The 26,978-nt window shown below is 41.2% G+C and overlaps 3 protein-coding genes across 7 annotated transcripts in view; 2 read left to right on the top strand and 1 right to left on the bottom strand.

Moving 5' to 3' along the window:
• Positions 1-2: 2 nt before the first annotated feature.
• On the top strand, positions 3-7,936 carry RER1 (retention in endoplasmic reticulum sorting receptor 1). Of its 3 annotated transcripts, XM_086860545.1 has the most exons (8): positions 172-377; positions 784-897; positions 3,518-3,603; positions 4,132-4,236; positions 5,088-5,187; positions 5,738-5,816; positions 5,923-6,058; positions 6,843-7,936. In XM_086860545.1, the coding sequence occupies exons 3-8, from the start codon at positions 3,523-3,525 to the stop codon at positions 6,930-6,932; spliced, it is 591 nt and encodes a 196-aa protein (XP_086716671.1). In that variant the 5' UTR covers positions 172-377; positions 784-897; positions 3,518-3,522; the 3' UTR covers positions 6,933-7,936. The 3 variants fall into 3 exon arrangements, with proteins under 3 accessions (XP_086716673.1, XP_086716672.1, XP_086716671.1); XM_086860547.1 differs by lacking the exon at positions 784-897 and having other exon boundaries at positions 3-304; XM_086860546.1 differs by lacking the exon at positions 784-897 and having other exon boundaries at positions 3-377.
• PEX10 (peroxisomal biogenesis factor 10) lies at positions 7,858-13,484 on the bottom strand. 3 transcript variants are annotated; one of them, XM_023940212.2, is made up of 6 exons: positions 13,081-13,484; positions 12,777-12,857; positions 11,894-12,300; positions 11,038-11,213; positions 10,609-10,744; positions 7,858-10,317 (listed from the first exon to the last, which is right to left on the bottom strand). In XM_023940212.2, exons 1-6 carry the CDS (start codon positions 13,187-13,189, stop codon positions 10,246-10,248), a joined length of 981 nt encoding a protein of 326 aa, XP_023795980.2. In that variant the 5' UTR covers positions 13,190-13,484; the 3' UTR covers positions 7,858-10,245. The 3 variants fall into 3 exon arrangements, with proteins under 3 accessions (XP_023795980.2, XP_086716669.1, XP_086716670.1); XM_086860543.1 differs by having other exon boundaries at positions 7,858-10,744; XM_086860544.1 differs by lacking the exon at positions 10,609-10,744.
• A 30-nt stretch (positions 13,485-13,514) lies between these two features.
• Positions 13,515-26,978, top strand: part of PLCH2 (phospholipase C eta 2) — a 79,801-nt gene continuing 66,337 nt past the window's right edge. The window contains exons 1-5 of the mRNA XM_086860535.1: positions 13,515-13,573; positions 13,651-13,975; positions 15,846-16,373; positions 23,680-24,235; positions 24,709-25,191. Coding sequence (XP_086716661.1) covers positions 25,080-25,191 — 112 coding nt within the window. The 5' untranslated portion in view covers positions 13,515-13,573; positions 13,651-13,975; positions 15,846-16,373; positions 23,680-24,235; positions 24,709-25,079. The remainder of the gene's footprint in view (positions 13,574-13,650; positions 13,976-15,845; positions 16,374-23,679; positions 24,236-24,708; positions 25,192-26,978) is intronic.

The following is a 26,978-nucleotide window of genomic DNA, read 5'->3' as shown; positions in this document are numbered from 1 at the left end:
GTGGGGCCTAGTGCTTCCCTCAGGATAGCAGGGCGGGCCCGTTCAGCGGAGCGACCCCCGTCCTGTCCTGCGCTTGGCCGCGCCGGTACCGCCTGATCCTGCCCTGCGTCACAGGCCACACACACACATCTCCCACACCTCCCACCTCTCCGCCAGTACCGCTCCGCCCGCTCTCCGTCCCCCCTCACGGACGCCGCACGCATCCCGCCGACCCGCCCGACACTGCGGCCCAGCCCGCTCCCCCGGAGGCCAATAGCGGGACAGCATCGGGGCTGTGCTCCGCCCCTAAATCCCGGAAGCGGAAGTACGTTACGGTGCTGCCGCCATATTGGTGTGTGGAGGGGCGGGAGCGGAAGGCAGGACCGGCCCGGTAGCCTGTGAGTACCGGGGCCGGAGCGGGGTGGGAGCGGGCGCGGGCAGTGCGCCGGCAGTGCGCCGGCAGTGCGCCTCTGGGCCGCCGGGCGCGGCGCTGACATCCGCGGGCGGGCGGGCGGGCGGGCTTGAGGCCTGGAGCGAGCAGTCCCTTCGGGAGCGCGGGGGCTACTGCGGGCTCGGCGCTCCGGCTGGGGCCTCCCGGGTCTCGTGTCCCCCTCCGCGGTCCCCGCCCTGCCCCGTGCCGAGGCAGCGCAGCTCCTCCCTGTTCATTGTACCGAGTGTCCCGCCGCGCCGGGGCTGAGCAGTGTCTGGGCAAGGGGAAATCCCCTCTTGCCGGCACAGGCGAGAAGTGCAGGTGCTTCTCAGCTGCTGTTGCAATGGATAAAATTAAACAATGCCTTTTTTTAGTGTGAAGAACCAATCTGAGGGACCAATGGGCTGTTTCCCCGTGGTTGTCCGTTCACCCAGTTCTTTAATAAATTAACTTAGTGTGTTGTTCTTCAAAGACGTTTCCTCTACAAGGTAACTTGAATGTGTAACGTGTTTTTGCTAGTTATCTGCTTAACTTATATTTTAAATTTAAGAAAAATCTATAACATGAGCAGAGTTGTGCTGAAATTCTGTACCTCTGTGTGATGATGTGAGGCTTAAAGTAAATATTCTTACAGCCAGAGGTTCTGCTTTTCAGAATTCAGCGCTCAGTGGTGTTTGTAATGAAATTGCCATCACGATTGTAGGGAAAAGCATAATTGTTCAGGCTGTACCTTTGCTTATGTGGTGTTTTCAGCAGAGAAAACTGCTCTAATATGGTCTTGCCTTAGTAGCAGTCTCAGTTTTACTAGTAGCAAACTATTCCCTCGTTAATCTCTCTGTGTCTCTGGCTGAGTGTTAGCTGTCCTGGAGTGGCTGGAGGGTGGGCAGCGAATCTGATGTTACATTTACAAGACAGATGGAGAGAGGCTTTTCACAAGGGCCTGGACTGACAGAACAACGGAGAGTGGCTTAAAACTTCCAGAGGGCAGTGCTAGATGGGATGTTAGGAAGAAACTGTGTGAGGGTGGTGAGGCCCTGGCACAGGGTGCCCAGAAAAGCTGTGGCTGCTGTGAATCCTTGGAAGTGTCCAAGGCCAGGTTGGACAGGGCTTGGAGCAACCTGGGGCAGTGGAGGGTGTCCCTGCCCATGGCAGGGGCTGGAATGTGATGATCTTAAAGGACCCAAGTCATTCTATGGTTCCATGATTATGAAGGAGAAATTGAAGCTGTCTAGGTTTAATCGTTCCCTTAAACCAACAGAATCCAGTGTTCTTAACTGTAAACTGCCCTCAGAGTAGTGCCAAGCGCTCCTGCTATTGATAATTGTTCATTGCAGGTGTCCTTCCAGCACAGTTTTAATGTGACAAGAAATATTACCTTAAATTCTAGTCTGTGTCTTGTGGTGAAACTAAGCCATAGAGAGGTTTCTCAGTAGAACTGTTGTATTTCTCGGTCTGCTCTGGAAGAACTGTATGCCTGATAGAAAATCATGCATGATCACATATAATGTAATATTTTACATGAAGCAAGATCCCTTCTCCAGCATAAAGCCTTCAGACGCCTCACACGATTTTCCACTTGTTATGCACAGGGTAACATTTACAAGATAGTCTTGTATGGTCTACTTTTAGTCCATATTTTCTGTGAGTGTATCTGAAGAATCAATTTTGAGACTATTAGAGTTTTCATTGGTCTCTGATAAATTATTCTGTGATTCTAATTAGTTCAGTAACTTTTTGTTACAGCTTTATACTTCAGCACATTAAAAAATACCCCAAAATAAATCATGTTCAGCTGAGACCACTGAACAATTTCTGCCCTATAGAAATTGTTCAGAGGGTGGGGAGAAGAATAATTACTTCTTTTTGCCTGTTATGGAAAAGTGTGTATATTGTATGACTTTCTACTAGCTTCTTTTCTTTTAGCTATAGCTTGAATTAAAGTGGACTCGGCTCTTGAAGCCTCCTAATGAGTCCCCTTAGCTTTTGAAGTGTAACAGGGCTTCTTTTTTTCTACTTTCTAATTATTCCATAGGATGTAATTTTCAGATGTTTACAGAAAAAATAAACAGCTTTAAGTTTTTGTGCCTCCTCAGATTGTCCTTGATCTTAAATTTTCTGCAGCAGTCACTGTATTGCAGCATCTAAGACAATTTACTTTTTTTTTTTCTTTAATTTATGAATGTTTCATACAGACTTGTTACTCTCTGAGGCTCTTGGGTAGGGCTGAATGTACTCCCAGAATCCTGGGTTACATAGTCCCACCCACAGATGAGCATTCCAGGAAGTAATGCCAGTGATTGCTCTTCGTGATGTGGCAAAACGTTTCTGCTTAGGATCCACTTTATTTGGCTTCTATCTTGAAATGAGCTGTAAAACTCACTGATATGAAAAATAAAGCTCTTCAATTGGTAGCAGAGGCATAGACTGAAAAATAATCCCCTTGTGTAGTTTTTTTTCATTTGAATTCAGGCTCTTTGCCCACTGACTGTACAGTTTTACTCTTGTATAAAACTTCTGTTACTGCTCAGCTCTTGGTGTTCAAGAGACAGAGAAACTCATTGAATGATTCCAGTGTGGGCAGCATTTTGGGTTTGGTGCTCTAGCAGAGTCTGAAACCACTGGTGTGCAGAGTCCTGAATTTACTTCTTCATTATGTAGTTATTCAGTATTTAAAATCTGAAGGAGCTTTTTTTTTAAAAAAAATCTACTTACTCTGGTTTTGTTCTTTGCCTTTGGAGCCTGAGGTGGCAGGAGGGAGGTGCTGCAGTTCATGTCTCACTGCTTAGGGGGTTGTGCCTTGGCACAGTTAACAATGTCCAACTGGGCTCTTCCTGAATTTCTTTATGGGCTTCTTTATTTCCTTCCCCCAAACACACTGGATCCTGTCTTGCCTTTGTAAAATACCCTATTTTTTGCTTTTTTGGATAAGGAATTTTCATTTGTTTTGGTCCTCTCTTTAAGAATACTTCATTTAGAATAAGTTGTTTCAAACAGGACAAGCCAGGAGAGTTTTGTATGTAAATACAGGTTCAGAGAATGTGCTGTAAACCTCCCTGAAGTTAGATTTTGGATGTTAATGTTCCCTTGTCCCGTGTTTTGTTTCCACAGCCACCATGTCAGAAGGGGACAGCATTGGGGAGTCTGTGCATGGAAAACCTTCAGTGGTCTATAGATTTTTCTCAAGACTTGGCCAGGTTGGTTTTGTGAATTTTTCTGACTCCTTTAGAAGCAGATCTTACTGCAGCTTCTTGAACTCACTGCTTGTTGGCAGACTTGTTGAAATGCTACAATCTGTACAAAAGTTTTCTTTTGAATCCTTTTAAAATAGATAAATATCTATAATAAATGGCTTACTGGAATATTGTGTGACATTACACAGTGAAAATATGTCGTTACTGTCAGAAATGACGAGTTCAGATTTTGTTTCAAATTTATCTTCAGGAAAGCAACTTGCATAAAATACAGAAAATCTAAATTGCTTTACAGTTCTAAGCATTAGGAAATTTTTTTTACCTTTGTAAAAATACAGACACTTGTACTTGTAAGTACAGTCCTGTGTTATTTGTAGTAAAGAGTACAAGTGCCTCATGTTATTCTCTTTCCCAAAATACTCCTCTCAAATGCTTTCTTTTTCCCATACTACCCTCAAATAAGCTTTATCCATTGTGAATCGAGTATTTTACAGTATTTATTATTTACTGTGCACTTCGTGTTTCCTCCAGATCTACCAGTCCTGGTTAGACAAATCCACCCCCTACACTGCAGTGCGATGGATTGTCACATTGGGGCTGAGCTTTATCTACATGATTAGAGTTTATTTACTGCAGGTAAGATGGATTTGATGCTGAAGTAGTTCCAGATATTATTGCTGATCTAATTTTGATTCTAAGAGTGTTTTTGAAGTGTGCTATTACTTTAGAATCATGTGTGGTACTCTTCAAGCACGTGGCAGAAGGTAAATTGTGTAGTCTGAAGAAGGAACACATCCTCTGGGTGTGGAAGTTGCTGCTGCAGAGACAAAAGATGTGTGAATAGTTGAAGATATTCTTCTGATGGCAATTAGAAATCACAAAATAAATCTCTGAAAATTGTTTTAATTGAGTTTTTTGCTTTTATATTAAAGCTGTGTAACAACATGCTCAGAGCCAGGGGTTTGTTTTTGTCATGGAAACCATAAGGAATGGCTTTGTCAGCATTTCTCTCCCAGCAGGCCAGGGGCAGGCTGTTCCCTGCTAATCAGATGTTTCTGTTTCATGCCAGTGTGCAGTTCAGTGAGGAACCTGGGAACTGTTATTCCCAAAAACCGAAGATTACAGAATGCGAAACCTTTACATGTCGTAGTAGGAACATTTCAGACACTGAAGGCTGCAAAGATGATTTTAAAAGGGATGGTTTTATGCTCTTCACTACTTTTGAACTCCACATCTTGAACATAGAGAACCTGGATGCCAGACCAAAGTTTCATGTTCAGTCTGTCACTGCATGAGAGATTTGCTCTAAAACTTTTTTCGATCACTGAGAATTCTTGGTATTTTTGCAAGCCCAGAAACCCTTCACTTATTATGAGGACATAGAAAAGCTTCTCAAGGAAGCAAAAAACCCGGGTTAATCTTGTTAAAAAATCAGTATCAGAAAATGGTTTTCAGGATTTTACCCTTGTCTGTTCATCCCTGTGCAGGGCTGGTACATTGTGACATATGCCTTGGGAATCTACCATCTCAACCTCTTCATAGCTTTCCTGTCACCAAAGGTAGATCCGTCTCTAATGGAAGATTCAGGTATGAGGAAAAATTCCTTTTTTAAACTTGGCTGAACTTCAGCTCCTTTTGTCTGATACAGTAAAGATAATGCAGTTTTTAGCACTACATTTTATTTTTTAGTCCTGAAAAAAGTCTATACAACTTAACATCAAGAATTTCTATAAAATTTGTCCTTTTTCATGGGACTTGAATGTATTCGACTTGTACTATATTGTATAAGTACAATATATATACTGTACTATATATATAGTACTAATTTCCTGTGTTTTGAAAGGAGGTTTATGTGACTTAAGCTCTCCCTGTGGTAACTCGAGTGTCTTGGAATTCCTGTCCCCTGTTTTCTTTAAAGGAATCTATGTTAAGTTTACTTTAAGCAATCTATGTGAACTTACATTAAACCATCTACTCTTAACTGGGATCTACATGTAGCAATGGAAATTTGGTGTGGTTTTGTTTTGTGATTTTTTTTTTCATAAGATAGAAAGTAAAAGAAAAACTGGAGTCTGAATTGTGTAAAAAACTACTGTGAAGTAGGTCTGTGGTTTGATTTCTTTTCTGTTATTTTTAGATGATGGTCCTTCCTTACCTACTAGGCAAAATGAAGAATTTCGGCCTTTCATTAGAAGGCTCCCAGAATTCAAATTCTGGTGAGTGGATCCATTTGCCTGTGTTCTGTTTTTGAAAAATCAAAATATCTGCATTACATTAGTGGTAACTGGGCTTGAAGGATTAATTGTTGCTGTTATTTTTTAGGCACTCTGCCACTAAAGGAATCCTGGTTGCTATGGCTTGTACATTCTTTGAGGCTTTCAATGTTCCTGTGTTTTGGCCAATCCTTGTGATGTACTTCATTATGCTATTTTGTATCACTATGAAGAGGCAAATCAAGGTAACTTGGAAAGAACAGAGAATTTGTGATGTTAGGATTTACAGCATTTCTCCAGACTGGCCATTCACTGGAGCCCTTCAGAGGTTAAATATGCTGCATATGCTTACTTTACTGGAGGAACTTCAATAACTAATACTTGAACATTAATTGTTCAAAACAGTGGGACATGTTTACTGTTTGAGCAGATTTTACAAAACTTTATTCTTGTTTTCAAACAAGAAGGTTTTGATTTCGTAGTGCAGTGTCAGGGTTTTATACAGATTCTCATCCACTTCTTTTGGCTGTCTTGGATGCAGAGGTGTTGAACCATCTCTGGTGGGTGAAAAAGGAAGTTCTCACAAGGTGTGAGAAAGTAGATAATGGAAAGGGAAAGAACATAAGGCAAGTGATTCAGACCATTTTAACAAATTGTGGTTTGTTAATGTTTTAAAAAATTAACTTTTTTCCTAGATATTCAGAATTTTGGATAGGTACTGTGATTCAAAGTACTAAATTAAAGATGAAAGGGTATTAAAAAATTAGTATCTCTGTGCTCTCTCCTGTTTCTTGTTGTCCCCCAATCAGTAATCTTCACTGTAGTGTACAATTTTTTGGGTAACCCAAAAACTGAGATTTATAAAACTGCTCTCATGCTCCTATTTAGATTTAAACTGCTGTAGGATTAGCTATTTCATTACCTTTACTAAGAACTCTCTTTCAGTAATTTACAGTGTGTATTATAAACCATTTTTTCTAAATATCATGTGACTTTCTTGCTTCAACAACTGCTGTTTTCTCTTTGCAGCACATGATAAAGTACAGATATATACCCTTCACACATGGCAAGAGGAAATACAAAGGGAAAGAGGATGTGGGGAAGACCTTTGCTAGCTAGGAAGATGCAATCAACCTGTTGACCAATTCTACTGCTCACTAAAGGAACGATTTTGAGCCATTGTAACAATGCCTTTTTTCTTCATAAAAGTGATTAACAGAGTGGTGACAAAGCAGTTGAATTTTCATTTTATGAGGATCTTGCTATTTTTATCTGAAACATCAGTTTCTCAAGGAAACTGGCATTCTAACCAAATTGCATTGCGTTTATTCTCTCTTGTAAGAAGTTGGAGAAACTTCAGATAATCCCATGGATTTGGGATGATGCATTTCTTTCAAGATCCGTTGCACTGGAGAGGTTAATGGCCTAGAGTTGGATATTTTTACATAGTTCTCCTGCTCAACATCACCCTGAAGTGCTGTGCACATCTGTGGAGGAAAGTGTAAGCTGGCACACGTGATGCTGTTTTCTGCTTCATGGCCGTGTGCTGTTTTCATAGAAAAATTCAGTAGACCTAAATTAGATACAGAACTTAAAACAGTTTCTTAAATGCATGGTATTACTGAGTTATAACCAAACAAGTATAGATAGGAATAAGAAATTACTAAATTATTGGGTTTGCAGTAGGGCAAAAATACTCATTTAGCTTCTAAAGCAACTTGTTTGTATTGGGTTTTAATGCCAGTTTCACTGTTCCATCTCCCAGCAGATGCTAAAATTTGGCTCTTTCATGATGACTTAGAAATTTGTTCAAACTCTATCACAATTTCCTTTGAGGACCTGGAATTATAAAAATATATATTTTAATTGTTATTATTGGGAATTTCTTTCATAATTAATGGTTTCTTGAATAATTGAAGTTAACTTCATCCAGCCCCACAGGACATACCCAAACTGGCCAGAACACAGTGGTGGGGGTTTTAACACAGATTTTCTTTTTTTATGGGGGGAAAAAGAATGAGAGATAAATGACCTGCATGTAAACTTTTTCATGTGATAAAACTGCAGTTTTATTAAGTGACTTTTTAATTCCAAAATTTATTAAAAGACAGTGTTCCCCTTTATTTGTTCTCTATATTTATATACATCTCTTGATCTAACACTATTTATGACTTCTTTTCAATAATGGTTTCCCTCAGTTTACCTTCATGCAATGCCTTTATCAACTCTTCAGGGACCATTCACTTCCAGAAGGTAGGAAAAGATTAGCTCTTGGAAGATTCTGAATGGAATTAAGCAGCTTCAGCAGACAATTAGTTGGAAAATGTATGAAGGCACCTTTTCCTCTGATCTTGTCAAATGAAGGCTTTGTGAAGCTGTGGAATTCGGTAATCCTGGGAAGGTGACAGGTAGTTTTAGCTCATATTGACCTGTGGCTTTTTGTTGGTTTGCATGTTTGTTTTATTAGCAGTGTGGAAACCAGGAATGTAAGCACTTAAAATTAGGGAGACAGCACCCAGAATGGGCATTATAAAAGTACCAGTTGTGGATGCTCATGTTTTGTTGCCTGAAAATCTGAAAGCCTTGAATTGAAGAAGCTGTTTTCAGACTTGCTGGAGTTTCTGAATATGGATGAATCAAGGAGAAAAATACAACATTAGTACTAAAATTACCAACTGGTATGATTCCTACTAAAAAGAGTGTTAATGACATCCATTGCAAATGTGACATTTTTACCTAAACTTTATTTTGAGGTTTAGTTTAAGCAAGTTTAGATTGGTGCCTTCCTTTTGGGAAGGCAGATGCCTTGCATCCAGTGGGATTAAGTTTTCAAACATGGATTGTAGGAGCTGTTTGGCCAACAGTGCAGTTCCCCAGCTGCATCTTAGCCTCCCATGGCCAGGGAAGTCTGATGGCATTTTGTTAAACTTTGCTCCGCTGCTTTTTTAACATTTTAAAAATGTTAAAAAAATAATTCCCCTTAAAGAATGTATGAAAAACTTGGCTGGACAGCTTCAGAGACACTTCCCAGTCATCAATTCCTGTTTGTTTTCATGTGCAACAAAATGTTTTTCCTTACTGTTTCAGGAAGGAGCTGAGGCAGTGATTTCCTTAGGTAGTCTGTTCTGATTTGTGATAAGGATTATTTTTCCTTCCACTGTTGCCTTGACAGTTAAATAGGTGAAGAATGCTACAAATTTTACTGGTGTGAGAAAGGATGGTATTGCTTTTGTAGTGATGATAAAGTGTTCACATAGTTACCAGCAACTATTTTATATTCCATGTATAGATACGATGAAAAGTTAAACTAAATTTACTAGGTTATTTTGATAACACTTGGAGATCTAATTATTAGTTGGATAACCAGGATCTCTGCAGCACAAATACCCATCTTAAAAATGCTTTTAGTGTAGCACACATGGCCCTGCCTCTGAGTCCACATTCAGTGCCATTTTTGAAAGATTTATTGAAACTGTAACTCATGATGCACAGGCTGGATCACCTGGGGTTCTTTTCCCTACCTGTATTTGAAAAATACAAATAAATTGATCTTCTGCATCTTCTATCATGCAAGAATGGCAACATATGTTAACAACGAACAATCTTTTTCCCTGTGCTTCAGGAAAATTGGTAACACCCCTGGCCTTTGGAAAACACCCCTTGTTATATTGCTATAGCCTTGGTGTCTGAAATACTTGCTGAAAAGTCTCCATTGCTAATAGCAATGGAAAAACCTGAGTTTGGAAACTCAATGTTAAGAGATCAGTCTGCATTACTGGGGCATTGCATTTCTTCTTTCTGTTGATCTAAGCTGATTTTGGTTTGTCAAATCACAGAACTCTGCTTTACTACAAACACAGTGGTACACAGCATTTATAACCATAACTTCTACTGCACTTAAACTCAGGCTTTGTGTAGTGCTTCTGTTCCTTGCCCCTGAAGTCCATGGCCTGGACATTATGATGTTACAGGAGGAAGGGAGTCTTAAGATTAAATAATAGAATTTTATTAATGCCTTAAGGATGCTATGGAAGAGTGGAGGACTCATTGTCTACACTTGTATTTTGAGAATGAGAATTTAAGTTTTCCATTGTCCAAAATGAAGAATACTATTAAACTTGTTTTAAGCATATTTTAGAAACCCATTTTTAATATGGTCAAGAGCTGCATCAGAAGATACAGAAGGGTAGAAGCACAAATAGCTTTATTCTGTCACATGGGAAGGTAGTACCACCTTGCACAGGCAGTTTCCAGTTTAGTAAAGCCTTTTCTTGGACCAACCCAAGCTGTATGACAAGTTGTTACTGGTTTAAAACCAGTACTTAGTTACTGGTTTAAACTGGTTTTACTGTACTAGTTACTGGTTTAAAACCACGACATTAGTATAAGAACATGAGCTGGAGCTCTTGTCAGGAGACAGAAGAGGTTCCCTTTACATTTGGTAGTGCCGTAGGTAGATCAGTTTCTGAGGGTGGAATTTCTCTCTGCACAGTGGACATTCTGCCTGCAGAAAGAAAAGGCAGTAGATGGACATACTGAATAGAACTATTTTTAAAAATCTGAATAGAACTGCTTAGCTACTTTTAGAAAGTAATTTTTCAGTCTCAACTGTGGTACAAGCTCCCCTGAGCCGGCCCAGTTTAATGTGCTCACCTTACTGACCTCACCTATGTAACTGCCATTGTATTTCAACAACTCCAGAGGTGCTGATCAGCTCTGGGTGCTCTAGTGAGGGACAGGGCATTAGCAGCCAGGCTGGGGGGCACCTTGCAGTGTGGATGTGTTGTGTACTCACCCTGGTGTTGCACCAGGCAGTGATGCACTCCCAGCAGAAGAGGTGCCCGCAGGGGGTGGCTGTGCTGTGCCTCCGCTCCTCCAAGCACAGTGTGCAGCGTGACTGGCGCCCGGCAGCCACCTCCTTGCTTGTGCTTCTAATTAACATAGGCACAGTGCAGTTAATTGCACTTACCCTGCTTGTCAGAAATACTGGATACCACCATCCTGAAATAAACCCCATGCTCAAGTATTAACCCTTTTCATGAAGGTCTCAAAACCACCAAAGCATGACGTTTAAGACATGCACGAAACAGCAAGGAATTAGTTTTGCTAATTAATTGTTACATCAGATTGTAACCCAAATTGGGCTGTCACTCCTGTGTTGTTCCCATTCATGACAGCTGTGACACTCCCACTTCTTTCCTAGGAAGTAAGAACCACCTCTTACTTCTGGTGAGTGAGGTTGCGGTACAGCCTCCACTCCTGCCTTGCTCTCTGCTTCTGTTTGAAGCTATACATCTGAACTCCAACGGTCAGCAGAAGGTGGAAGAGTGAAATTATTCCAAGAAACTGGTAACTTGATTGGATACTCTGATCTTCTCCTTGCAATCCTCCAAAATGCAGCTACAGAATTCACAGAAAGAGGTATTTGTTACTACAGTTTTATGAAACTGTTCCCCCTCTCCCTATCTGCAATAAACTTGATTTAGGATTCTCATGTGGAAAAAATTGACATTTTAGGACTTCTCATCCCGCTGTCTCTCAGGAGGTATAATCACCTTCAGTCAGGCTGGACTTAGCTGCTGTGTGCCCATAAAAATTGCAACTTTAATTGGTTTGGTTTTCTTATGTATCTCTGACTAAACAGACACCTCTTTCCTGCACTGATGCTGGGAATTGTTGAGAATTCTTTTGTCTGTACACATTTCTGGGCCAATATGGCTGATTTTTTTTGTAAAGACACAAAATTATATAGGAAAGTGCTACCTAAATGTGTACTACGTGTTGTTCAAAACCGTATTTCCTGTGGATTTATCAAGTTAACTCTCATTTCCAGTGTACTTGTGGCAGATAGACTGAAGTTACACAGGTATTAACTTGGGACATTGCATTCATGTTTATTACCTGTAGCCTCTTAACTCCAGGGACTCATCACCCCCCCATAAAGCCAAACTTTCCCTCTCACTCCTCTGCTCCATCTGTATAATCAACCACAGCCAAATTCCTTACCCCTTTTATGCATAAGGCACCCCAGAACAGGCCAAAATTCTGCAGTGGACATATCTTCAACCAAAACCACTTACGTATGAGATTCCTGCGATCCTTTTGGACATGTGATAGAAGGTGCCCTGGATGTAGAACACTGCTAGGTGGAGCCGGTGCAGCAGAGGGATAGATTGTTTAAGGACAGACACAACTTGGGAGGCTGTTTTCTTCTGCTGCTCTGTGAGCTCCCCAATCTGCTTCCGAATCCAGGTGCGAATTAAGGTCCTCCTGGGAAAGCAAATTGCTGGGGGGTTTTCTGGGGTCCTGGATTCCTCAGCCTCCATCTGCAGCTCATGTTCCAGGTGCAGCAGTGCCTTTTCCAGGCAGTAGGGTACCACGGTGTGCAGAGAAATGAAGAGGGCCCGAGAAAGGAAAGAAGGCACCTTCTTCTTGCTTGGGTCAACCTGAATGATATTCACATACTCTTCTCCCAGGGTCTGATAACCTAAACAATGTGTGCAACAGAAAACAGGGTGAGAGGGCAACTGCAGGATCATTCTGGATGTGGTGAGCAGTGGGGACAGGTTATTTAGGCCACAACTCAGGCTTTGGAATTTGGAAATAGTTTTTTTTCTGTTGAATTCAGATATGCATCATGGTGACATCCAGTATCTGCAGTTTTAGGCTTAAAGCAGGATATTTTTCCTGCTGCTATCTATTCCTGCTTTTTTTTTTTTTTTTTAATTGCTTTTAGAAGAACATCTCTCTGTGTTGATAAAGTGCGTTTAAAGCCAACCCCGACAATTTCGTGGTTTCATATTTACAAGAAGGCATTTATCCAAACCAACCCCCACGCGGAAAAGAGCTGCTGTTGGGCAGTTTCAGGTGGTGAACACCAGCGCAGCAGCCCCGGCACTGGCCCCTCAGCTTTCAGATGTTGGAAGAAATGACAAAAGAGTGATAACTGACGGAGAAGGTTACCTGACAACGTGGTCAGCACGAAATAGGCCACATCGGAGAGCAGCTCCACCTCTCTCCTCCACTCCAGCCACGGCCGGGCACCTGTGGGACGGGGTCGCGGCTGTCACTTTGCACCAAATCCGTGCTTATCCGAGCCCTTCCCGCGGAATTCCTCCCGGACTCGCCATCAGCCCCCAAACCCCTCCGACCCCCATCCAGAGCCCCGGGGCGAGGGGGGCGGGGTGTGTGTGTGGATCCGCCGTGCCGGCGGATCCCGCAACACCCGGGGAGGCTCGGGGTGGAACCAACCCCCCACAGACATTACCCGCCAGCCCCCGCAGCGCCGTGCTGGCCCCACTGCGCACAGCGGCCCGGTACAGCTCGTCCTTCTGCCCGCACCGCACCAGCCGCGCCGGGCCCGCCGCCGCCGACATGGCGGGCGGAGGGACACGGGGCCTGAGGCGGCACCGCGACCCTGGCAGCGGCCGAGCACCCGCCGCCCGCGCAGGGATAACCCGTCAGTGCGGGGCGGGAAAGGGAGCAGGGCTGCGCGACAGGACGGGAAACGCCTCTCCTGCCCTGAGGGGGCGAAAAGGGGCGGGACGAGTGCGGAAAAGGGCGGGAAGAATGAGGAAAAGGGTGGGAAAAGGCGCCATGAGGGGCGGGAAAAGAGGCGGGAAGAGCTCAAGGGAAGGGCGTGTGAGGGGTGGGAAACGGACGGTGAGTGGCGTAAAAAGGGGCGGGAAGGGGCGGGGGAAAGGGTGGCAAAAGGAGCTGGAAAAGGAATCGGGCGGGGCCCTGCGGTTGCAGCTGAGGTGGTAGGAACAGGTGCAGTGAGGTCATGGATGTTTCAGTACACAGTTCACAAGGAACCCACCAAATCATCTCTCCCCAGGAAGGCGCAGCACTCCACGATCTTGTACAAATGCTCCAGCCCTTCCGCAGCCCAGGGATAATTCAGAAGGAAGTGTTCAAGTGTCCCGCTGTTGCTTTTTTAGCAGCTGCGAAATCGTCCTTGCATCCCGTCAAAGACGAGCTATTTATATGGGAAGACTGAACAAGCTGCCCTTTGTTTTCTAGCGAGCTGTACGTGAAGCAAACAACAAACACTGCCTCCACACGACAAAGCTACAAACACATCAACATGTCAGTGCATCCATCTCCAAAATCCTGGTATCAGGGGGATAAAGGCTGTAAGCTGCCATGGTGTGACAGAACTGGTGAGTTTTTCAGTGCCAGGGTCCCCAGATCAGTCCCTCAGTCCCTGCCGGCGGTTCCTTTGTGGCTAAGCCACTGGGAACAGGGGGTATTTGGAGTTTTATCAGAATTCCTGATAATTTCCTAGTTTATTTAGGGAATGAACTGGACTTCTGTCTGATGAGTCTTGTCATAAATATCACTGACCTCTCGATGGAGAGAGCCACTCCTGCTACCTCCCATGAGGCTCTTGCAGCTGTGCCTGATGTTTAAAAAGAATGCTAATTTTTTTTAAGTTTGAAAAAAAAAATCAACCATGCAATTTCTTAAAAAACAATTATCACATATTAACAAAGGTAGCAGCATCCTGTAAATGTTTACAACCTATACGTGTGTGTGCGTGTGTATATTTACACTCTGAGGTCTGGTACATTCATTTTTGCTAAAATACGTTTGATTTTTTTCCTAGCAGATTTTAATGTCACATTGTTATAAATTCAGTTTTGTGAAGGAGCAGTCAAACACTTCCACATTTAATTAATTTATTTGACAAAACTACTTTCACTGGAATTATAGCAGGTGTTTTCCTGAAGAATTTACAGATTGATATGGCAGGAGCTCACTGGAAAGTTCTGTGAGGGCAGGAGTTTGGTGGGTTTTTTCCTTTCTTTTTACTGAGAAGCAGAGAAAGGCACACTGTGGCCAAGCATAACCACAAATAAATTGGATATTTGTAATCCTTTCAGTAGCCTATTAGCCTATCTAGAGCACAGATTGTGGCATCAAAGTTCTAATTAAATTGCACCAGAAGTTGAACGTGGTAAGTAAAGCTGTGATGATACAGATAAGCAAAACAATAAGAAAAATCTCTCCCTCCCTGCTCCAGGCGCTGCTCAATTTTTGTTAGGGTGTATCGCAACAGTGGAATCGCAGATAGTTCCCTCTGTAGCTGTAAAATTAATGAAATTAGGGAAAAAAACATTGGAACATTTTCCGTAGTTCAACAATAGGGGGCGCACCTGCCCAAGGAAATGTCCCACGGGAAATGGGGTCTGGAATGGGAGGTTTTCACACTCGGGGATGTGCTATTAAATAAGAAAATCGAAGCTGCCATCTTAAATTATAGAAAATTTTAAATATACAAAATTAAAACTAATTGACTAATCCTTGGATCATTTTTTTTTCAGAATTCCAATCCAGTCTCTCATGTTTTGATTTTTGTTTAAAGGTAGAGCTGTATCTCACATGTCCAACAGCTCAATTGTTAAGAAAAATACCAAACCAATTTGTTGCCCTTTTACTGAAGTGGGAAAATATGATTTTCTTATTTTGTGGGTCAAGAAACCAAAGAAGAGCTCGAGAGTTGGTTTTTGTTTTTTTTTTTTTTTGGTGGGGTTTTTTGTTTTGGTTTGTTTTTTTTTTCTTTTTTTTTTTCTTTTTTGCAAAGCTGAAATCCTGACTATTGACCACTAATTATTAGATTGGAAAATTTATAAAGCTGAAGGTCAGACTCTGCCAACAGATGTTAAAACATTAGAAGTGTGTCAGTTCTATGTATTTGCCCATTTTTACTTATTATATGGATTTTATTATATTATAAAAGTTGTTTTGTGATGTTTTGAAGGTGCAGCATGCCAAGTAACCTTCTCATTTTGTGACATACTTTCATATATGTATATTCATTCATAGATATAAACACACATATGCATAAAATGTTAGTTGTCACACTATGATCTGCCAGGAAAATCTGATTCTTTGTATTCTGATTGATACTGGTTACTTCAGAAAACCGCCATTATCTCTTAAAACGTAGCTGCTGTGTTTTTGATTAAGTTTTTGGAAGCCAAGTTTCTTGATTTCCATGCCATGCTTCTCTGCTTTTCCTTCTAACAGAGCTGACAGGAACGATCTGCTTCACTGACGTTACCACAAGGAAGTCCAAAATGTAAAAAACCTCGGTGATTAGCAATGATTAACTTTTCCTCCCACAGGCTACTTGTCTGTGCATCATGAAATCTGATTTTGCCTCTGCAGACCTGTTAGGAGGCAAGAGGTTCGGAGCGCAGCTTTCAAACAGGGCACCGAGCAGATGTTTCAGTTTCCAACCTGAAGAACAGGTTCTGCGGATGCAAAAGGAACGAAACGTCTGTTTGGCATTGTTACCACCCTCCGATTCCTTTTGCCTCCTCCCACTTTGAACTTGTTACCCTGGAGCTGAACTGTTTGAACAGGGGCTATAAAACTGCTTTGTGATCAGAGAGCTGAGAGCCCTCAACATGTGAAAGCGGGGCGGGATTTCGCTCCAGACTCCGCTGGTCCTTCCTTCCCTCCTGCCGGTTTTGTCCCGGGTATGAAGGTCGGACGCTCCGCGCAGAGGAGCCGGGACAGCCCACCTGCACTGCCCGGCTGGGAGAGACAAAGGTGTGTGTGGCGTTTGCTTTCGGCTTGCTTTGCTACTTTCTCTTGCAGCGATCATTTTGGTGTACTTTTAACACTTTTGCTCACTCTCGGGCGTTAGAAACAGTTTACAATACGCTACCCCAGAAACATGTGCAGCCTTATAGCTGTAACAGAATTTGCTGCTACTTTTGCTCTCGTCTTTTTGGAGGAAGAGGGAAAATGAAAAGAGCATCATGTCTAATACTTGTTTTATTTTATCATACTTTCTCTTGTTCATGAGAATGTTCAGGAACCTTGGAATTTTGTTAGTCCTAAAGTTTTAGATTCTCTGAGCTTGTAGGGATGAAGTAAACTGCATTAGCAAAATTAGCAAAAGCTCAGACTTTTCTAACTAGACAACTGCTTTTTTTATGAAAGACTACTGCATTCATTCTGAACTGATAACCTGAGCCTTGAGCTTTCCCAGGTGTACGGAGCCAAAATGAAAACTGACTTGGATAAGAAAGGTTGGATATAAAATAAACTTCAAGTATTTAATTAAAATACCAGTTTAGTAATAAAACGTGGCTGACTGTGTGACTGAACAGCCAAATTTTAACTTTGGAGGAAAGACGAGCATGACACTTTGAAAAGGTATACATGTTTTTATTTTTGAAAATTTTTAAATTTTTTTTAAAAAATTTGCTCATTCATTTTGGCTATGGAGAAATAATTTAAAGTTCTTTCCTGGAATAAAAATGTGGGTAATGATTGCAAAGATGTGGCAAATAATAAGGATGGTTGGATTGCTGGGGCTGTGCATATTCCAAATGCCTCAAGCTTCAGGGTTCAGATGTAGCTCTTAAATATACCCTGAATCCTCAGGGTGATAATTTCTAGAATCATGTTCTGTTTCATGGTAGAGGTAGGTTGCCTGTTATAAAATAAAACAGGAGTAAGAGTCACTGCTGACTATGGTTGGTTTGAGGTAGGAAATTGATGCTATGTTCAGAATGGAGCTCAAAGTTAACGTATTGTTCAAAAGAATGTGGTGAAAGTTTTGTCTACTAAGACAGCTTTTTCTGTCCTTACTGAGGGTGCAAAAACCATGCTGGGGAGAATTCCTTCTGCCCATCATTAACTGTGAGAAACTGTTCAGTGCAAGTTAGTGGAGGGGGGTGAGTGCCAAGGGCAAGGCTGAGTGGTGTCAGTCACTGTGTTCTGGTAGCCTCAGAACACAGTGGGTGTCCCCACTGGCTGTGGGGACAGGGAGAAATGTTAACTTGGCTCTGAGCTTTTCAGCAGGGAGCACTGCTTGTTGCAGACTCTTTGCTTTGGGCACCAGGGGTTTATTATGGAAAGTAGAGGCCATGACCAGGTACAGAAATATTTGTCATATCTTTTTTATTTATTGGGCTTTAATAAGCACTATTTTACTAGAACTGCTTCTGTCATACCCAGTTTTATAATATAAACCTGTATGACTGAATCTTGAAATACTCAGGGCTCACTGATATTTAATGACTCTGTTGGCAAGATGAGCTCCTATAATGCACCATATTTTGATTATTCTCAGCCAAAGAACAAGTTTATTCTGGCTTTGCAAAAAAGGATGATAACATTCCGATTTATAGCCAAGCTCCTTCTACATTCTCTGAAAAGGCTTTTGTTTTTATAATTTCTGTAATTTTTCTGAATTAAAAACTACTCCATACTTAAATCAAAGTGGCTGAGAGCATCTTAGTCAATGGTTCTTCAGGACCATTGCAACAGAGCAATAAAATATGATGTGCAATGCTCTTCTAAAATCCTGTACTCACAGTTTCAAAACAACACAATCTCACTTTGTTTTTGAAATAAATGGTACAGAGCCCTCAGTTCCTAAATATAGCTCAAAGGGGACAACATACTTGTGAATATCACTGGAATTTGTTCTTGTTACTTTGTCCAGAGCTGAGAAAATTACTGTATAAATTAATTTGAGTAGGTTAGAGGATGAGGCTGAAGAGATTTTTCAACAAAGATAGTCTTGCAATTACTAAGGATAATGTGAATTTACTGCAATACAATTTTCATGCACCCAGATATCTCAGTTATGCATTAGTTATCTTTAAAATTACCCACTTCTTCCATGATAAGCTTAAATTGATCTGATCTTAATATTGAAATAGATTCTCCAGTGTTATACCTGAATCTTCTTTCACTTCCATTATCTTGACCTCATTTGTGAATTCACCTCTGCTTCCATTGTTATCTCTGGCCTTGCTGAATGATGTCAAACTTCATGTCCCTCACTTGTAACAATTCCTGGTGGCAGCTGTGACACGAGCAGTAGGTACTGACCATGCGTCCAGGTTCAACTGGCAGAGAAAGAAAGCCTTGTGTGACATGAGCCAAGCCCTGTTCCGAGGGGATAGCTACCCATGTGTGCAACTCCTCAGCCCAGTTTTTGTTTCAAGTCACAGAAATTCTGGTCTCCACATTACTGCTTAGGGCACAGAGTCTAAATCTGTAGGGAATTTCCAAACTTTTTATTCATTGTTTAATCTGCCTTCATTTTGTGGGGGTGGAGCGCTTCCCCTCAGCACAGAGCAGAGTCATTGGATGGGTACCTGCACGATGCAGGCTGTGACAAACTTTACACATGCTGAGACAAAGTTCTCAGCTTCCTTCCTGCTCTTTGCTATTTGGCAGACTGCACATGAGACTGTGCAGTCCTGAGGGAAATTTTGGGTGCAAGACACCAAGACAAGCATGACCTGAGTGAAGATTTCAGATCCATTTGCATCACAAATCACAGCATGAAACTTAAGAGACTGATTTTGGTGTACCTGGTTTTGATCTTAGCCCGCATTTTTTATTGTTCATCACAGCCTCACTTGTTTCTATTTAGTTAGGGAATGCCTTATGTAGAATCTTCTGACATCTTAATAGTTGTCAGGGAGCTCTGGTTTGCCTCAGACGTGACAAGGGAAATCAAGTGGGAAGGTGAGGGATCCTTCTATGTTAACATTCCTGGGAGAGATTGAAAGTACTGCACAAGCTCTGTAGTTCCCTGAGGTATTTGCCAAGGGACGTTATGCAGAAACTTACAATAGCACTTTTTGTGTTCAGTCTGGTGTTGATAGGATGTCTCCTCTCAGCTCTTCTTGAAGGATTATTCACTGTAAGATGACTTAAAAGAAGCTCCACCCTGCCTCTTCTCCCCTTCAACATACCACTCCCCCCACCCCTACAGCTTGTTATTCCAGATTTCCTACTGCCCTTAGATGCTGGAATGGATTCTCTGGAAGTTTTCTCTGCCCTTAACTGAAAACATGTAATTTGTGTTTAATTTAATTTACAAAAAAAAAAAAAGAAAAAAAAGAAAAAAAAAAGGTAAGAAATGGAGCCTGAGGAAACAATGGCAGCTGCAAGGTGCCTGGAAGAAGTTCTATATCCTGCAGAGGAGAACCTCAAAAATGCAACTTTGGGATGAGTTATAATGGCGTTATTTATTGGGATTGCTACAGGGACAACATGAAATATTTTCTATTTAAAGAACAGGTTTTTGTCTCCTACAGTATAAAGTGACCCATTCCACTTCTTCCCATCCTGTGAGTTTAGACTGAGTGAGATGAAGTTATTGAGGTAGTGTTATTTATTGACTAACTAAGTACTAAAGTCCATGATAAGGTGGAGAACAAAGCAGAGCTGTACTTTGATATTTATTGGATTAGGCCCTAAAGACTTGCTGCCTTGTAATTCCCATGTGTGCACATCACTGCCCTCTGTTTAACAAAATGAGGATAGATTGAGTGGTTCCCAGACCCATTCTTGCTAATAGAGAAGGAGATGCATAATTTTAGAAATTAGTTTGGGTATTTGGGAAAAGAAAATAAATTAAAACTACAGTGTTCTCTTGAAGTTGTCAAGCACAAGCATGTTTTTCTTGTTTGCAATATTCTCTTAGTGTCTCTCTGCCTGTGCTTGGGCTCTTGTGTTTGGCCCTACCAGGCATCCTCAGGAGAAAGCTGATATTTGCCACTGACATGTGAAAGGGGAGCACAAGTTGCCGCCTTTTTTCTAACTCCCCCAGTATAAATTAGTCCTTAATATCCAAGAGATTAATCAGTGCAGCAATAAGCTGCTGTACAGAATTAAAGCAGTTTGATTAAAGGCATTCTTCTTAAAAGAAATTCCTGCTCATTTACATGAAATTGAAGAAAAAAAAAAAATAAAAAAAAAATCAGAGTGACCAAGACTGACAGCATAACTGACAGCATGAACATTATTAGAATTATAGATCTGATTACAAGTGGCATTGGAGCTTACAGTCTATCTCTCCTCAGTATGACTCACTAATTCCCAAGTGCAGCAGAACCTTTTCCAGCAGTCCTCACTTTCCTTCTGTCTGCTAACAAGATCTTCCTCCCCTCATTTCTTCTCTGAGGCTTTTTGTTTTTTGTAGTCTAGAGTATGAAACTTTTATTTTCAAAATAAAAGCTCTCAAGCTATTGGATGAGATTTAGAGCTTTGCTTAATTACTTCATTTTGCCTCCTAATAGAAATTGTCAGTTCTCCCTTGCTAATACAAAATGCAAATGTTCTTCAGAAGCAAGAGGCTGCTGTGTTTCCACTGTCACTTCAGACAGGTCTGGGAACTGGCTGGTGACAAGGAATGATGGTGAAACTGAGAGGAGTTTTGGCAAGTCAGGATAAATAGGGCAGAAGATTGTAACCAAGTCTATCCCTATAGATAGATATTGCTACAAATTTCACATTTTGTTTCATAAAGTAAAAGCTAAAGTCATATGACATGGTCCATACAAACCTGAAACAAATAATTTGGCTGTAATAATAAGTCTGCTTACTTGCATAAGGAATATTCTGTTACATCATTCAACAAAAATGCAAGGCTCCTGCATGTGCAGCTCCAGCTCAGGCTGTAAGGGGTGGATGAGGAAAAGCTGACAAATGTTAAGTGTTCTTTTAAGTGGGATGACTCTGTTCCAGGTGAAGGTGAACACACCAGCCTACCAGAAAGGTATTCCAATGTCCTCTCGACTGCCTTTTCTTCACTTTCTCCTTTTTAACCGAGTTGTTTGCCATAGGACTCTATTGCACGCCAGTGTTGTGAATGTGCTCCTTCCTTTGGGAAGAAGAATGTGGGATCACACCCTAAGGTGTGGGCTCACCCCTTGTTCCACAGGGCTGGAGCAGACTCCTCTCCTCTGGAGCAGCCCTGGCTGTGCACTGACGTGTCTGGGCGTGCAGGTTATCTCCGTGCAATTCCCTCCTGAATAGAGGTGCATTCCTTCAAATGAGCAGCTTAAAAGCAAATCCCAGCTCTCGCATTTAAATGCTTTAAAGTATTATTTTTTTCCTCACATTTGATGGAACTTTGATCTTTTATCCATTGATCTGCTTCCTGATCAAACTATTCAGGTTTAAGTGATGACTTTGTTTTTGTGTGTTTCATCCATGGTATCAGTCTATCTGTCCTGGGAGGATATCAGAGCTTGTCTGAGTTCTGTGGATGCATCACAAAACCTCCCTGAACAAAAGCAGGTCTTGTAGTATTAAGCTTTAAATACTACAGAGATATAAAAATGGCTAGAGAATTACTAATGGTGTACACAGCTTTTATTGTCTGTAATTATTGTCTGTATCGCCTCTAGGGTTTTAAGTCCTTTTTTCCAAGGGAATACAGAACCTCACACAATAATCTCAGGTAGGGCTCTTAGCCTGAGCAGACAGTTTAAATCTTGTTCATGTGGTCTGAACAGATACTGTTGCTCTCTTTTGGCTGTTTGGTATCTTCTGTCAAAGAGCAATGCCGTCTCAGAGCCACCAGAGCTCAGAGTAACAGAGGTGAGGTACTTCCAGACAGTGCAACTGATATTTTCCATCATATAACCTTCACAACAGTTTTTCCAGGAGAGACAACCGAGCTTCTTCCATTTACTTTAATAGGAAATCTGGCCTCTGAATGTTGTTCTGCGATATTAATCTGTATTTTTAGATTCACTGTGTACTTTTCCATTGGCTGCATAGGATTTATAGGGATTGGTTTGGGAAGAGAGGCTTGGCTTTTATTTTTTACCAACACAGGTATGCTGAAGAGAGGGAGTGGAGGAAGTGAACTCTGAGGATCTGTAGGAAACTGTAAAAGGTGGGACTGAATGCAGGAAAAACACCTTTTGCATGGAAAGTGAAGACATTCAGAGATCAGTTGTCTCAAAGTAGCTTCACTTTCAGATTATAGCAAAGCATAGAGAACATGATATTTGACATAACTTGAGACAATAAAATATTTAATGAGCCACATCAATGTAAAGCTCATCTGCTTTCACTGGAATAATGCTGTTCTGGCACCAGCAGGAACACCCATGCCCATTCAGTCTTTCCCACCCTCATGGATATGTTCTTTTGTGTGTAATGAGTCACAGTGATCGAACTTCCTACAAAGGAAATGACCTTTCTAAAAAGCCCTGAAGCAGAGAGGTGAAAGAGTCTGCAAAGTAACTACCCACCAGTTCAGTTTTCTGCAAAGGAAATGGGCTGATCTTATCTTGATGTTAAAACAGTTTCATCTGTCCTATGAGCCTATGATTCCTGGATTAATCCCAGGGTTAAACATTCAGTGCACAGGTACCAGAAATGGTACTTTGTGGCTAGTAGCTATAAAACTGAGGCAGTGCCTGTCATCTGTGGAATTACCTGCCCAGAGCATGCAATTGAGCAGCTCCAGAAATGTTGTTTGGTGTAGTTTTGGCTTTTTCACTGGACGAGTTGATTTAAATCCTGACATGCCTTCTAAAATCTACTTTGGGTTCCATTCTAAATAAAACAAGTAAGCTCTGTGTATGTAAGAGTATTTTTGGTATCAATTCAAGGACTGACCTAAAGGAAAAAACATTTATTTTGGGATGCACAAAATGAATACATTAACTGTATTAAATGATTACATGGAAATGTATGAATTGATTTTGCTCAGTCTAAAGCACAATGTTTGCTCTATATTCTTTTTCCTAATTATGTATATGTCAGGGAATGATGAACGGATATGATTACAGGGATAGGCGACAGCCTGAACAGATTTCAGATTAAGAGGGGGGCACAGTATCTATCTTTGATAATCTGTTGTCTTCCTCCCCTCTCAATCCAGTCAGCTTTTGAAATCTGCCCTAAGTTTATAATTTGGGTTTTGATTACTCCAACTGTGCTCTGTAATAAAGATATTATTTGCCAAATGAATGTCACTCTCTGAGATGCCCATTTCTATTGCAGAGCCACAGGATGCCCTGTGAGACATTTCCCATTTAAATGTGGAAACAAATGATTGTAATATTGATTTTTTTTACAGGATAAATATTGACAAGCACTGCTGTCCCTTAGATGAAGTTATCATGCATTTGGCTCCACATAAGGGTATTCACTGACTGATGCTTCCTCTGAACAGAGTTTTTAACAGTACAAATGCAGAAGGTGGGGCTTGGTGAAAAGATAATGGCCGGGAAGAAGTGACTTCCCAAAGAAGCTGAATGAGGGACCAAAGACAAGAAGAGAGCTACAGCTTCAAACAGGCAGATGCTCTGGCAGGACATTCTCTTCCTTATTTTTGCTACAAATGTCTCAAACCCCCTCCTCTATTTCTAATCACTGTAATTAATAGTGAGCTTCATTGCCCTCTCTCTTTAAAATAATGTCAAACTGGATCTGTGCTTTCACAACAAAACATGTTAGGGCAATGTTTCAGAGCTCAACTTGTAATTACAAACTGAAGGAGACTCCCAGAGATTCAAACAGTTACCAGCACAAAGTAGGATCCCAGGTTTCTGTCTGGTGTGATTGCTGTTCTGGAGGGAGCCTTCTTTGACCTTCTTTCTCTGAGGAAGATATCCACTGAACGTTTTGGAAAGGTGAGTCTTCTGTATCCAGTGGACAGAAGATGGGTAAGAAAAGGGAAAGGGAATGCCAGACAATGACAGAGATACAGAATGGAGACAGCTGACAACAGGTAAGAGGAGCAAAGAGCTTTAAGGGTTAGAGATGGAAGTGAATAAAGGAGCCATCATCAAGCAGTGTCCTTTGGGAATGTACCAAATACATTCACTTTTTCAGAATGACTGAGTTAAGTGTATGTGTACATACTATATCTGTGTGTTTGTGTGTATAAAATAATTAATTCCAGCATGAGTACTTTGGCTTCTGGAGAAGTTGCTGCTGGCAAAATTGTCTGTGGAAAATCTTGGGGTGAGGGAAGGAAGAGTTGGTGCCTTCTGTCTGCTGAGGTCAGCCCATTGTACGTCACCTAAGTATGTTAGTATCACCTAAGTAGTAAATATCTCACAGTTAAAGTAACTTCCACTATTTAAAAAAATGTCTTCTCCAGGGTAGCCACATGCAAGAAACACTGGAAAGATACACGGAATGTTTGTGACTCCTGTGCCTCTGGGAAGGGCCCTCACATCCATCCTGTCAAGACTGAGCTCCGTGGTTCTTTCTCCACACTGATGCTGCAAATTCTGTTGTTCAATGTGTGGAATATGTGTCAAAAGAATTAAACCAGGATGTTCTCCTGAATGTGTAATTCCAGAGAAGGCACTCACTGGTACTTCAAAAGCAAGCAAAGCAGCAACATCCTGAAATTGTTGCTTTTTCTTGTTTTCATTGCTTGACTGAAACTTTCTGCAGATATCTACACTGAAGTGCTTTGTTTGACTTGGAACAAACACTGTTGCTAGTCTGCTCTGAAAGCTTGAGATGGCTCTGACTTCTCCAAAATCTGTAGCAGGGGATTTGACACAAAGAGAAGAATCCATTCTCCATGAAGGAAACTGCTGCCATTTCCTCTCTTCAAACATCCTCACAGTAGGTGAGTGGAAGGTGTCATTCTTTCATCTCATAGTTTGGTATTAAACATGCACTCCTTTTTTCTTCTTTAATTTACTTTTCTTCTTAAATTTACTTTTATTGTATTGATATTTCATATGGAACTGCTAGTTTTCCTTAAATTTGAAGGAACTATGCTTGTATATTCCTCAGTCCCTTTCTCCTGTGTAGTTGGTATTGTGACTAGAGTTTGGGTAAAGTGTATTAAAATCCCCCAAACAGCCATTTCTGTGTACACTGAGGATAACTTTGAATCAATCTTGCTTCTGTCTTTGCTTGTAGGGTCTGTGAGGTTTCAGTCATGTGAAGGGACCTTCATGTGTAGAATTTGTAAAACTTGTAAAAAATGTAAATTAATGTCCTGGTATAAGACTGTCAAGAGATTGCCATATTTTTCCTTGATTCTTTAGAGTGCTTCTGGAAAATTTGTCTTGAAGTTGATGAGACTGGGATTTATAGTGCCTCAGGTTGTGTTTCTGTGCCATGGAGTTGTCTGAACTGAGCTGGGAGATGCAGAACTCAAAGAATAACTATTGTTGGCTGTTGCTCTTTTTTCAGTGCTGACTGCTTGTGCAGGGGAATATGAGCTCTTCTCTTAGGAAGCTTTGGAGATTACAGATGTGATAGTGCACATCAAGTGTAGACTGGAGATTGGGTAGGAGGGAGGCAATTGTGTAACTGATGTCTGTGACAGATGAATTTGTGCTATGGGAGACATCTGAGGGAGGAGGAGCTGCGTTTTATTTTTTTACATTTAAAATAAATTTTAAAAGAGATTACTTAGCTTAATATTTAAATATTAATTCAAAAACTTAATTTATTCAACACAGGACTCATTTGTTTGAAATGCATTTAATTTACTGCCTACAATCATGAAGTGGACAGCACTAAAATTCTGGCTGAGTTTTCACAGGACTTAATTTTGTAATTTTGGTTAAATATCCAGCAGTTGTGAGATAAATTTCACTTTCTGCTCTCTTACAATTTGTGCTGATAAGTATATTTTTTACTAGCTGAATATATTTATATTGCAGATCTATTAAAAATAGCCTGTCAATTAAATAATTAATCCATAAACAATTAATCCATGATTGATTGTCATTATCCTAGTTCTTATCTTTCTTACACATTTATTGATGTTATGTTTCCTAGTAGGGCCATCAAGCCATTATCATTGTCTAAGTGTGCTTCTTTCCTTACATTGATTTACGAGGAGTTTGAAAAAGTAAGAAAAAAGAAATTTAGATGTGAAATGGGTTGCATCATTTGTATGTTCTGGTACTCAGAAGTGAGGTGATCTATTCCAGTTATTGCTATATCACACAAGCTGACTGTTAGGGAACTCATTTTTTATTTATAGGGTGATGACATGTGGATGTGCATTACATATCCCTGGACATGAAGCTCTGTCAGTGTGCAAACATAGGACAAAGTGCAAAAAAAAGGCAGAAATAGCTGGAGGGAGAGAAAGTCTGCATTGTGCCAGGGCAGCACTTCCAGCATTCCAATGCAAGTGGGTCTGAACCTAAACAAAAGCTGGTCTGGGCTCAGGAATCCCTTTGCATGCTGGTTCAGAACACCCTCTTGAGCTTGGCCTTGCCTCCCTCATTAACTCTTTCCACGGCACTGTTGAATTGCAGCTCTGATCTGATTTTGCCTCTGCACTGTGATAGACACTGAGCCACCTGCACAGACATGACAGTGACACTGCTGAGCTGCTGCCTAGAGCAGCCTGTGCCTTCAGAAATAACATTTCAGCTTTGCCAGGCC

Source organism: Cyanistes caeruleus, chromosome 22 (assembly GCF_971803275.1).
Source record: "Cyanistes caeruleus chromosome 22, bCyaCae1.hap1.1, whole genome shotgun sequence".
Lineage (NCBI taxonomy): Eukaryota > Metazoa > Chordata > Aves > Passeriformes > Paridae > Cyanistes > Cyanistes caeruleus.
The sequence above is the reverse complement of the archived record's forward strand: the minus strand, read 5'-3'. Positions and strand labels throughout refer to the sequence as shown.

Excerpts from the sequence above, each read along its gene's own strand:
- RER1 (XM_086860547.1), top strand. The coding sequence starts at position 3,523 with ATGTCAGAAGGGGACAGCATTGGGGAGTCTGTGCATGGAAAACCTTCA. Across the intron at positions 4,237-5,087 it reads TTAGAGTTTATTTACTGCAG|GGCTGGTACATTGTGACATA; the intron begins GTAAGATGGATT and ends ATCCCTGTGCAG. Across the intron at positions 5,188-5,737 it reads GTCTCTAATGGAAGATTCAG|ATGATGGTCCTTCCTTACCT; the intron begins GTATGAGGAAAA and ends TGTTATTTTTAG.
- PEX10 (XM_086860543.1), bottom strand. The coding sequence starts at position 13,189 with ATGTCGGCGGCGGCGGGCCCGGCGCGGCTGGTGCGGTGCGGGCAGAAG. Across the intron at positions 12,301-12,776 it reads CGTGCTGACCACGTTGTCAG|GTTATCAGACCCTGGGAGAA; the intron begins GTAACCTTCTCC and ends CACATTGTTTAG. Across the intron at positions 10,745-11,037 it reads CGCAACCTCACTCACCAGAA|AAGCACAAGCAAGGAGGTGG; the intron begins GTAAGAGGTGGT and ends TATGTTAATTAG.